General features: G+C 48.9%; 1 protein-coding gene across 9 annotated transcripts in view; it reads left to right on the top strand.

The window, feature by feature from the left end:
* DPP6 (dipeptidyl peptidase like 6) overlaps window positions 1-12,933 on the top strand; it is a 1,166,688-nt gene that overhangs the window by 1,064,366 nt on the left and 89,389 nt on the right. For all 9 annotated transcript variants that reach the window (XR_004058085.1, XM_030933144.1, XM_030933145.1 and 6 more), the window contains 4 exons: window positions 2,117-2,240; window positions 3,895-3,933; window positions 9,406-9,513; window positions 11,830-11,921. Coding sequence is in view for 8 of the 9 variants with exons in the window: in XM_030933144.1 (XP_030789004.1) it covers window positions 2,117-2,240; window positions 3,895-3,933; window positions 9,406-9,513; window positions 11,830-11,921 (363 nt within the window). In the remaining variant the exon portion in view is untranslated. The remainder of the gene's footprint in view (window positions 1-2,116; window positions 2,241-3,894; window positions 3,934-9,405; window positions 9,514-11,829; window positions 11,922-12,933) is intronic.

Below are 12,933 nucleotides of genomic sequence, written 5' to 3' on the forward strand. Positions count from 1 at the left end.
TCAAGAGAAGGCTTGCATCCATCTCCTTTTCATTTATAACATTTCACTTCCAAATTAAGAAATAGAAAAACTGAGAATAGTGTGTAGTCATATTTGGCCTAGATGAAGATTATTTGTACAAAAGAACACTATAAAAAGCAGAAAGAGGCATAGGATGAATGAATGTTTCCAACAGTTGAGAACAAAAGCAGCATTCTTCCTAATTAGTATGAAGGACATAAGGGGAAGAAATAGTCATTCCAGGAGACCTTACTTCTTCTTTCTTAATTGCATGCAGATGAAATGTGTTTGCTGAGGGAGTAAGTGCAGGGTTCCCTGTGGCTTCACTACTGCCCCCGATGTGGACGTTTAATCTGCAACCACAGTCCCCATGTGGCTCTCGCACACGTCCGTCCCCACGGCTTCTCTTCAGCATCCTCCAGTGTGGACTCAAAGTCCAGTTAAAACATCATTAAAAAATAAAAGTGTTCCATGTGAAGCAAGAGCTAGGCACAGACCTTGAATTGTATTTAAGGACAAAAGTGAAATACATTTTTTCCTTATGATTGTAAATAATGACCAAATCTCTTCATTATACATACCTGTCCCCACCTTTGGGCCATGAAAGAGCAAAGCAGGACCTTTGGTGAATGTTGCTAGCAGGATGTGCCACCTTTCAGTGCCAGGGCCAGGATGGAGAGCAGGGAGAGAGCATGGCCCCTGTGGACAGGCAGGCCAGGCTCCAGGGCAGGCCAGTGCGGGGCGCATATTGTGTGAAGAAAAACAAACACGTTTCGGACATCACAGAAATGGAGCAGGTTGAAAGGCATGACAGCTGGATTACAGCTGAGCACCCCTCCTGTGTTCTTGGGTTGTGTGCCTCCTCACCACCCCAGTCCTCAGGGACTCCCCAAGACCACAGTGGGCAGCTGCAGACCTCCCTTCCGGGCCATGCACCAGCGGCCCCCTGTCTCAGGCCCTCACCGGCTTGCCACTGTTCCTCTTGTTTGCCACATGGTCCTGATTTATGTCAAGTTATTAAGAACCTTGATTAACAAGTAGGTGCGGGAAATGGGGGAGATGCGGCACTGGAATCTCCTGGTTAACTGAGGCTCCAGCCAAGGCACTTGCTACTTAGTCCTTTCTGTTAAAATAATTATTAAGTGTAGTGAGGTCCCTCTCCCACTGGCCAGGAATTGTCTAGTGAATGTACTGCTGTCTTTAGTGATAAAAGATCTTGTAAGACCACAAAGTAATCATTCTGAACAGTAGATCTCATTATAGATAGAGAAGGGGTGAGTGAGTGAACGCGCATTAGCGGGCTTCTAGAACATTCTGGGATTCACCTGGGAACAGTCTTTTGGGGACATTAATTTTCTGAACACTTTCTTCTTCCTCTTAAATGTAAAATTGTATTTTTTTAATCTGGTTTTTGGAGGGTTCTGCGTGACTGGATGAATTCCCAGAAGTCCCAGTACCCCTTAGGCTAAGTAGAGAGCCACACAGAGCCTGTGGTAGTTTCAGGTTTGGGCAGAATCAGGCGCATGACCCTTAGATATCAAACCAAGTTTGCCTGAAGCCCAGAGCCATGAACCAATTTCCCTAATTAGCTAGAGAGTGTCCCTGGGTATTTTATCTTTAAGGAGGAGGAATTAGAGAATGGAGCCTTCAACAGCCCAGGCTGGGATGCTTTTCACCCTGTGTCACTCTTTGGAGCCTCCCGCCAGCCCTTTCTCTGTCCTGCCTCCCCGGAGCCCTCGCTGTCCTGATCAGGTGGTTAGGTGTGCGTTTGTCTGGTACTGCGGTGTGAAAGTCAAGGCATCAGCTGGAGAGACGTGACCTCAAAACCCACGGAGCAGCCCCCACGCCCCTCACCCCCAGGGCAGCCACACGCAGTGACAGGCAACTCCCAGTGCCTTTGGGTGTATTTAGCACGAGGTAGTGACTGGGCGGCCCCTCAGAGTCCCGCGTCAGTGCAGATTCTTGATAAACCGGATTTCAGAAGCTCGCAGGCTGGCTGTGTCACCACTCGCTCCAGCCCCTGGCTCCCGTGTCCGGGGCTGGGGTCGGCAGGTCCCCTGGCTTCTGTCGTGCGGGAGTCCTGCCAAGCTACTCATGCTGTGCTTGGCGTTTCCAGGGAGTACTACGTCACCATGGTGAAGTGGGCCACCAGCACCAAGGTCGCCGTGACCTGGCTGAACCGGGCGCAGAACGTGTCCATCCTCACCCTCTGCGACGCCACCACGGGGGTCTGCACAAAGGTACGCGGGCTGTGGGGCTGCGAGGGGAACGGGTGAAGAACCAATGGCCAGACGCGCCCGAGGCGGCGCCAGCGTCGTCTCAGCCCTTGGCCTGGGACGTGGGGACCGGCCGCCGAGCTGCTGCGGGGCGCCTGCGGCACAGTCCCGGCTCCGGCGTGGCTGCCACCTCGTGGCTGATGCAGGCGCTGCCGCAGACCTGGCCGAACCCATCCGTGAATCGCCGGAGTCACCCCGTGCCTGGCACCTGGACGCCGTCCACAGTTCCCTGAGTGTCGCTCCCTTTATCCGCGCTCACCGCTGTCACCTAAGTGAGCGTCCTCGTTGCAGCTGATGCTCAGAGAGGAGGGGCCCTGCCTTTCCCCAGACCCCGCCGACAGCCTCCCCCAGCGGGCTCCAGGCGTGCGTCCCTCCGCAGGTGCTGGTGGGGCCAGCCGTGTTTCTAGGAGCCTCAGGCTGATTCAGTGTGTAATGAGAGGAGGTAAACGTAGGGGAAAGAAAATTAAAATGCTCAAAGAGTAAACAAAGGAAAAATCAAGTCTAAGAGAGGCCGCCCGGGTGGAGCAGGCAGGCGGCCCACTGAGCTCATCCGTGGGCCATGGGATGGGACCTCCCCACTCCACACTGCTCCATCAGGGCCCCCAGAAGCAGGTCCCCTTGTGGCGAGTTTTGTAAAAATCAAATAAAATCGATTAATACATTCAAGCAGACCTTTCAGAAAGCCCTTTTTGATCTTAAGTTTCTATCTCCCAGCTGAGGGGGGCCAAGGCTTGCAGGCTTATTTTCTTGAGATGCTCCTAACACAGCAGCTGTCACTGTGATCCTAAGCACTGTGATTCCTTTCTAAGGTGGTCAGTCTTGCGTGACCTTTTATCTAAGCTGGGGCAGATTCCAGGCTATTCTGATGAGCTTGCTTGAGGGGAAGGAAGGAATGAGAGGATACAAAGCAGGCAGCTAAAAATGGCTTGTAATCTGTAACTTCTCCATGCCCCTGAGCCTTGAGTATCAGCAGCAGATTCTGCTTCCTGCTATAACCCATGACAGAGGCCTGCTCCAGGGGCCCAGAGGTCCAGTCTGCACAAGCACCAGGCCCACGGCGCCTTCGGATGACACATGTGTGCTGCACAGCTTGAGTTCGGTGTCTGGGGGTTTTGTGTTTCTTTGTTTGCACCTTTCCACAGACCACTGTGAGACCTACTTTTCCTATATGCTTTAGCCCCTTTGAAAGGGTTTCTGGTCCACCAGGAGTGTTACTCAGTGTTCCAGAATGGGATCTGGACATAACGTCCACACATTCTGACTCAGTGTAGCCTGAGGTTCACTGTTAGATGGACACATGCACGGGCAGTGATGACCGCCCCCTGGTACACGCGCCATCTTCCTCCAGAGGGTGCTTTCCCACCACGCGTTTGTCCTTGTTGCTAGGGATAGTGTGGCATTTTCTCATTTGAGGACACTTGTGTTCGGCTCTGAGCCACACACGAGACAAACAGGAGAGCTTGGGATTACCTCCTCCCGGAGCTGGCATGGCAGCCGTGTGATGCTTGTGCAGCCACTGTGTAGGTGAAGCCAAATTGTTTTCTGCACTGTTGGTTGCAGACACAATACATGGGGGGAAAAAAAAACCCTCTTGTCTAATGCTCTTATTTCATTTCAGAAACACGAGGATGAAAGTGAGGCCTGGCTCCACAGACAGGTAACTACTGCACGTCCGGGTCCCCACCGTCACCTCCACCTGATCCACCCCAGGGCTGGCTCTCAGAGCTTCGACAACCGTAGAACGGCTTCTCAGAGTAAATCACACAGGGCTCCCCAGGCAGAAACAGACTGGTGTGCCGGCTCTGCTCACAGTGCCTCCCGTTCTCCAGGGCAGCCCAGAGAGCTCCCAGGGAATCTGAGTTCTAGGGAGGGCCATTTGAAAATCATAGCTCCTCAGAGCGTGCAATGTTTGGTGAGACCTCAGCTTGCAGTTAGATGCCAGCACCTTGGTAAATTGAAAATGAAGAGTCCATCAAAGGTGGCTTGACATAATCTACTATAGTAAAAGGGTGGAAAGGTGGTGGATATCCCTGTTTATTGCCAGGGGTGGTTTTGTTGGTGTCTCATTTGGAGTCTCCTCCTCTGTGATGCTGTAAGGCCCATCCTCAGGGACATAACTGCAAACCCTCCTGGGGGAGTCTTCATCCCTAACTCGAATAAAGGAACACACATTAAAACAGACTCTAGGAACTTGAGACCAAAAGAGATCAGGAGAAGCCTAAGCAAATCATTCTGAGACAATTTTTCTAAATTAAACTTGCGCAAAAAGTATCAGTATTTTCTTTCTTCAAGCCTTTTTGTCTCATTCCACACTCTGACACTAAGAAGAACAGGTGAAAAAGCTTTGGAAGCTTCCTGTCTCCTTATCCTTCCTAAGGGGATGAAAATTGTCTTAAAGACTGTGGAGAACGTCAAACCAGACTTGAGTCTCATGAATTATGGTAGAGACACAGGTATGCTTCTTCATCGATATGGTATATCCTATTTATGGAAAATAACTGAAGCTGGACAAAACTATCATGATGGCTCTCCAAGAACATTCCAGCACTATAGCTGCTGGGCTACTGCTTCTGCCTGCGGAGTCAGGAATATAAACGTCTCAGAAGTCAGAGCCTCATCAGTGGACGGGCTACTCCGAAATGGATCCTGTTTCTGCTCTGTGCCACTCTTATTCACAAGAGGAATGGCTCCACATGGCCACTTTCATTTTGCATGTCCCAATTTGGGTGCCAAGTTCAAGCCAAGAAGATATTGGGAAGAGGGAAGACTTAGGGAACCCTCACACATTAGCACGCTGGAAATTTCTTGAATGCCAACTGAACCAAATATATAAGCATACATATCAAAAATAGTATTATGATGTTCATCTCACGTCAGACAAATTGTCAGAGAGATTACAATGAAAGGATCATTTTGTAAACTCCATTATCTATATATCACATGTTCAGCCAATATTTATGGATCTTACCCGGCACCATGATAGGCTGTGGATTTCAAAAAATAAGTCGGCTACTATCACTGAGCCCACGTTGTGGTGTGTGTCAGAATAGTATTCCTTCTTATGGCTGGATGATATTCCAGAATATGTATGTAGTATATATCCTGGAATATTATACATATATATATATGTGTGTGTTATATGTATGTGTACATATATATACAATATAATACATATACTGGAATATTATTCAGCCATAAGAAGAACTGAAATTGTATCCCAGTATATTCCAGGTTGTTTGTCTGTTGATGGACATTTGGGTAGTGTCTACCTTTTGGCTGTTGTGAATAGCACATCTAATAACAGACACAAAAGACTACTTTATCGTGCAATTCCACCTATATAAAATATCCAGAATAAATACACTCGTAGAAACAGAAAGCTGATCAGTGGTGTCCCAAGGCCGGAGGCAGTATGGAGAGGAACAGGTTAATGAACAGGGGTTTATTTTGGGGTGGTGGAAATGTTTTGGAACTAGATGGAGGTGGTGGCTGCACAGCACTGTGAATAGACTAAATGCCACTCAATTGTTCACTTTTATTAATATGTTTTCTTTAGTGTTATGGGAATTTTACCTTAACCATTTTTTAAAAAATAAATAAGCTAGAGCATGAGCTCTCAAAGATGGTACATCCTAGACGGGGAGATGAGACGTTCGTGTCACACCTATCATGTGGGACACGAAGGTGTTCCTCAGACATTGAGAAGCAGGGCTGAGGTATTAGGGTGTTGGTGGGAGTGGGAGCCGGGAAAAGCATGGTGGGCACGGAGCAGGTGGCCCTATGCCCACTTTGTGTTTGAACAGGAGGAGGTGAGGGACGTGCTTAAAAGAGCAGACTAACGTGATTCTTTGTTGGGGGCAGGGAGGCTGTGGGAAAGCAAGGTGGACGTGCCCACTCTGCTTCTCTGTCCCCATCAAGAGGCATTCTCATGGGGGGAGCTGGCTTCCGGCTGGTCACCTCCGGTTCTGCCCTCTGGATGGACAGCAGAGTACGTGGTCCCTGAGGCCCATGGGGGGCCGTGGTTCTGTCCTCCAGTGCGCACTTCATCAGCTCTGCAGAGTGGCTACAGAGCCGAGGTCGTCAGCAGGACTTTCCTGTATTAGTGTTTGTGTGTCTCATCGTCCATGTGAGAACAGCTACCCAAGTGCAGGGTAAGACAGCCTGAATGGGATTCCGGAAACCAGATCCTTCCAAGCAGAATCCAGTCAACACTTAAAAGGTAGCACGAATTAAAATAATTCTTACTGTTTTCAAATGTAAAGTTTAAAGCATTTACTAAGCACACAGCTAAATTTTAAAAATAGCTGCTTAAACATATGCAATGCTGTCATGAGTTGGAAACGTAAGGTTCTGTGACAGGTGGGTTTTCCTGGAATGGAGCGTCCCTGGGTCAGACTGGCCCATCAGCTGCAATTGTGATTGTGACACTGGGTTAGGGGCACCCTGCCCATGGCAGCAGTTGGGAAGCCAGGATGTCTCTGAAGACCCTACAGGTTGTGAGTCTGCACCTGTGAAGATCACAGTTCCATGGTCTGTAGGAAGATTTACTTTCAAACAGTTTCTCATGGCATTGTTTTTTTCATAAGGGAATTCATGGACCCTATTTTTCAAAAATAATCCATAATGTTTCTGCATCCCTCAAGATACTGTGAGATCCTGGAGAACAACTTAGTAACTTTTTGAGGCTGGACCTGCCACCTGCTGCCAGTGAAGCCATTGACTGCTGCTTCAGACAGAGCCTAAGGGTGTTTTCCTGGGACGGCTGCGGGCACCAGTGAGGGAGACACATGGAGGCCGCATGCCCTCTACCCATCCGTCTCCAATGGGTCACAGAAGCTTGCCCCAGCTGGCCCAGGAGAGACTGGCATCTGGAAAGTCCTGCAGACCTCAGGGAGACCTGACCTGCTTAGGTCCACCGGTCTTCTGAGGACCCAATGCAAGAACAGAGGTGAGCTGTAGCGAGCCTGCTAATTTTGTGTCATCTGAGCGGTTCGTCTTCCTGTCTTCTCTGCCCAACTCCTTCCTGGAATCCTCAGTACAGTCACCCATAGAGATTCTGCATGAGCTAAAAAGCAGAGGCAAATGCATGTGTGGCGACCCACCAAGTTCCCTCTCCTCTGGGAATATTTGAGAAACAGGCAATCCCCTCTGCCACATACACACTCTGTCACTGCTGCCCTGACCCTGCAAAGTCAGTCCTGATACAGACCCAGGAGGATTCTCTGCCAGAACCATCTGCATTTGCCATAGAGCCCCAGAGCCTATTGTTTTGGTTGAAGGATTTGTTCTGTGGATCAATTTCTGACTGTCTTTCCTCTTTAATCGGAATTTTGGTTTTGCGATTTCAAAATTTGGTCTGGGGGGGGGGGGTTGGACAAAATTATTATATCTGAACCATGGGGAAAAAACTGGCAAAAATGCTACAAATGGCTCCCAAGGAAGTTCTCATCAGTCAAAAGGGCTCCTTCGTGAGTGGAGCTGAGGAAACCAGGCATGTGTGTGATAAACTCTGTCATCCAGAGAGACTAGAAACGCTTCCCCCAAAATCAAATGAGAGACAGAGTCAGGATAAAATCCAGGTCCCCTGGTCAACAATCATTACACTTTGTCACTAAACATACATTTACCACGTGAGACACCGGGTCTCAGAGAGACTCAGAGGCTTCACCTGCGTTCCAGGGAATGTTTCCAAGACAAAGTAGAGATGACATCACAACGGTGGAGGCCTTCTCGTTATGAAAACAATGCTTCCGGCCAGAATTAATTATTTATTACATTTATTAAGAGTATTTTTCTCTGCCAAACATGCAAACATTTACCCCAGAAAACTGAGGGAATATAGCCCTACCCACTCCACAGCTGGCAAATAGAAGTGCATTTTAAAAGCCAAATTAACGGCTGGTTTTCCCATTTTCTCTGCTTTTAAATACCATGCTTCCAACTCTAAATAGAAAAATAAATATTTGCAGATTAAAGGTTTCATTTTATTGCAAATATTCATGAAGATTAAATGTCATTTTAATCACATGTTAGTTTATTTCTCTGGGCATATCATATCTGCATGGGTTCATTCACTGTAGGGAAATGAGTTTTCCTTGTGCCATCTGGGGTTTATTTACCATTTGTTCTCATCCCTGCGTTAGTGTGAAGCTCCTTGAGTCAGAAAAACATCTCGTAACTAACTAATTGGTGTTCACGGATGGAAACTTTCAAACTTGGGCTTCAGAGAGGCCAAGGTACCACGGTAGCAAAATCCCTTTCACCCATCAAAGCGACGGCCACCCCGCGGGCTGGTGGAAGGCTGAGCCCCCTGGCTGTTCACTGTCTGGGGACTAGGCAGAGACGGTGGCAACACCTGCCCTAAATCCAACCCGGAACCCTTCCCCCAGGGAAAACTGGGCATGCTGATTCTGTTTCCAGGGAAAAGTGACAGTAGATCCAAGCAAATGTTGTCATCCAGTATGGCCCGAGGTGGAGCACGTCCCTGGGACTGCCATCCCTTTCCACCTGCGTTTTAGAATCCATGGCATTTGTCCTTGTGTTTCTTTTCTTTTTTTTTTTCTTTTTTTTTCTTGCCTTCTTGATGGGCTATTCAGTGTGAGATCAGTTGTATTAAATAAGGAGAAAAGACAGGATTGAAAGAACAGATTTTTGCTTTTAGGCAAAATCTCGTTTGTGATTGTTGAGAATTATGTTTTTCTCTGATATATAATAAATGCCACTGGAGAAATCTCACAATACACTCTGGTTTCAATGGGCAATAATCGAGGGGGAAGCACCCCCTTTTGAGATTTGAGAGCCGAGTTTCTGTTCTCGCTGGTGAGCTTGGCGTGCACACAGGGCTGGTCTTTGTCTCGGCGCTGTGTAGACTGAGGGATGCCTTTTCATTTGCCACTGCCAAAGCTGTAGCCTCTTAATTCCTCGTTCTTCTTTTTCTTTAAGAAAACAGAACAGTTGACTCATGATTCCCAAGGAAAGTGACGGCCTCACTGAGCACTTGTTATTTCAACTGTACCTCTCCTTAAAAATCACACAGAAAATGTATCTCAGGGTGTATTTTATCCTGGTTCAACCTCTTCAGAATAAATGATGTTTTAGTCGTGGTTTCATCCGTGGCCTTTGTCCACAGAATGAAGAACCTGTGTTCTCCAAGGATGGCCGAAAGTTTTTCTTCATCAGAGCAATCCCCCAGGGAGGACGAGGGAAATTCTATCACATCACGGTGTCCTCGTCCCAGGTAAGTCCTAGGTAAAACTGAACTAGAAACTAGCCTGCTAGAGGCCGTGGGGTGACAGCCTCTAGGACTGGGCACACCTGCGTTTTCAAGGACCTCGAGGAAACTGAAGGTGACTCCCAAAGGCGGCGCAGAGCATGGCGCTGGTGAGTGCAGAGGTTCCCATCAGGCCTGGTAGAGCCTTGCTCTATCTGGTCATGTGTGCGAATGTGAATGACGCCTTCTGCCAAGGTCAGCAGAGACCCTGGGGTCCCCTGTTCAGTGTAAGGCTGAGGACATTGGAGGACCATCTGTGCCGGAGGTCCTTTCCTTCTCCCTCTGCTGCGGGTCTCCTTAACATACTCCCCCCAGGCATGGCTCCATGCACTCAACGTCCCTCAGGGGTCCAGCCTCCCACACTGCCCCATCTCCACCCGGAGCTAGATGCAGGGTGTTATTTTATCATGTGACCACTACGAGTCATCACTCACTGGTTTTGGGGTGTGGTGAGTTAGGAACGGAGCATCCCTGGGTAGGGAACCTCAGAGATTAATATACATGAATTTAGGACCAAAAGTAGACATCCCGGGGTCAGCATCTCCTGCAGAGGTCACCTCAGGGAGCCTCACACCTGCAGGACGGGACTGCCATGATGTTGACTTTTGGGGACTCTGCCCTGAGGAAGAAGGGAAGCGTGATCTTGGAGCTCCTTAGTTTTGGAGGCAGTCTAAAGTTATTTGGGATCAGGGTAGATGAATGAATTTGATTAGAGAAAAGGTTAATCACAAATATTCTATGGCTATAATGTAGAAGGCTCATATTTATGATGAGGCCCCAAAGGCAATTTCAAAAGAAAAAAATCCAAGAATATCCCGATTAAGAGCAGCTTTGATGAAATCGGGGTGGGGGCTGTGGAGCTCCTGGGATGGAAATGGCGTCTCTCAGAGGTTCCGGTGCAATTTGTTCTTAGTGCACTTCATGGCACGACTGATAGAATGTCTGCAAGCTGTTGCCTTTGCTTTTTCCTATGGTCTTCCTTCTACCATCCTACATGATTTTGTTTACTATTTTACACCACTTAGATCAAGATTTTAAAATGCTGGTCGGGTGGGGTGGCTCACACCTGTAATCCCAGCACTTTGGGAGGCCGAGGCCGCTGGATCACCTGAGGTCAAGAGTTCAAGACCAGCCTGGCCAACATGGTGAAACAAAAATTAGCTGGGCATGGTGGTACATGCCTGTAGTCCCAGATACTTGGGAGGCTGAAGCAGGAGAATTGCTTGAACCCAGGAGGTGGAGGCTGCAGTAGGCTGCACTCCAGCCTGGGGGACAGAGTGAGATACTGTCTCAAAAAAAAAAAAAAAAAAAAAAGATTTATAAATGCTTCAGTGTTTTCATTTGGCACCCAGTCTCTGTATTTGCCCAGAGCCCTATCAAACATTCCAGCAGGAAGCAGATCTCCTGCACCGCCCATGAGGCACCCCTTGGGGGTCCCGCAGAGCCTTGCCTTTCCAAACCTGCTTCAAACTCCCCAGCCTCTCCTGCACACTCTCTGCGCCCCCAGGCCCTGCTGCCCCCAAACCTCCATGGTTGAGTCTGCAGCCCCCAGAGTGTGTGCCTTGGGCCCTCCACCTAGTTTAATCTCCACCTGATCTGCACCAACCTCCCAGGGCACCTGCCATCCAGAACAGCTACCCCTTTTCAAATCCCCACTGAAACATCACTGCTGCCTAGACGGCCCTGTCCTCTCTTCTGTTACCATGTGTCTTACCATTGTCTGTTACCGTTCTTCTTAGCTCAAGGGGCACATAGGGAAAGACAATGTATGTGCAGGACGTGTAGTGTGGCAATACAGGTCCAAACCGTCCTTGTCAGCGGCAGCAGGAGGTGCCCTTTCTCCCTCCATTTATTCTCTCTATTTCCCTCCCTGAATTCATCCACCTCCCGGCATTTGTCTCTTTCCTCCTTCACCGGTCCCCCTTCGGTAATGGCTCCACTAATTAGATTTACAAATGAAAAAGGCCTATAAAGCATTGATTCTCCTGAGATTGCGTCCATCGTGGTTGGAGGCCAGGTTCAAGTTATTTGGACCACCAAAGAGGACAGGGCACTGTTCCCCACCACTGACATTCAGGGGTGGGGGAGGCTTCGGGCCTGGGGTTGGTCGGGAAGCTTCACGGAGGATGTTGCCTCCCAGGAGAGGAGCAGGCAGAGGGGCAGAGAGCCCTTCCTACAGAGAGAATGGCAGCCGCTGTCGCCTGGTGTTCAAAACAGTTGGAGGATGAAGAGCCATGCTGGAACACCGGTGTCTGCTCCTGATGCCGTGTCTGTGTGTTTCAGCCCAACAGCAGCAACGACAACATCCAGTCCATCACCTCCGGGGACTGGGACGTGACCAAGATCCTAGCCTACGACGAGAAGGGGAATAAGATGTGAGTGACAACCAGGGGCCTGCCCCATCTTACTGGCCAATGGGACACGTTTGTTATTGTTTGTCAATTACACTCATGGAGTACAGGAGCACGGGAGGCCTCCTCTTTCCTCCTCAGGCAGCATCACTAACTCCTAGTTTCTTCATGAAAATGTATCGTAGATTCCCGTCTCAGCAGTCCAGCTTCCAGAGCTGCAGCATCCTGAGAACACAGGCTTGCAGCCAGCCCGTGAGGGGAACCGTGCTAGCAGCAGTAGTAGGGGTAGCAGTGATGTTGATTGAGTTTTCTAGCAGCAGTGGTAGGGGTAGTACTGATGCTGATTGAGTTTTCTAGCAGCAGTGGTAGGGGTAGTACTGATGCTGATTGAGTTTTCTAGAAGCAGTAGTAGGGGTAGTACTGATGCTGATTGAGTTTTCCAGCAGCAGTAGTAGGGGTAGCACTGATGCTGATTGAGTTTTCTAGCAGCAGTTGTAGGGGTAGCACTGATGCTGATTGAATTTTCTAGAAGCAGTAGTAGGGATCAGGTAGTAGAAGCAGTAGGGATCTAAAGTTATTTGGGATCAGGGTAAATGAATGAAATTTGATTAGAAAAAAAAAAAGATTAATCACAAATATTCTATGGCTATAAAGTAGAAGACTCATATTTATGATGAGGCCCCAAAGGCAATTTCCCATCTCAACAGCCCAACTGTGCGACTTTGGACAAGCTTCCAAATCTCAGAGGGCAGGGATGCTGTGCCCTGAACCCTGGAGGGGGACTGGGTGTTTTCTAGGGCATGTCCCTCTTCTGCATTTAGTCCTGTCATCTGCCCAATCACTGTTCTCACTAAAGGAGGCTTTGGGTTGTGAAGTGAGATTAGCCCTGGGCACTTTCTACCAGGGCCACAGAGGTGAGGAGCAGGTGTCTGCTGCCTCCCCGTGCCTCTGCATGGGAGGGCTGCAGCCAGTCACACCTAAAAGCATCTGGGCCACTGAAGAGAATGTTGTTCAGGGCAGACCTGAGGCTTGAGGC

Source organism: Rhinopithecus roxellana, chromosome 6 (genome assembly GCF_007565055.1).
Source record: "Rhinopithecus roxellana isolate Shanxi Qingling chromosome 6, ASM756505v1, whole genome shotgun sequence".
NCBI classification, from domain to species: Eukaryota; Metazoa; Chordata; class Mammalia; order Primates; family Cercopithecidae; genus Rhinopithecus; species Rhinopithecus roxellana.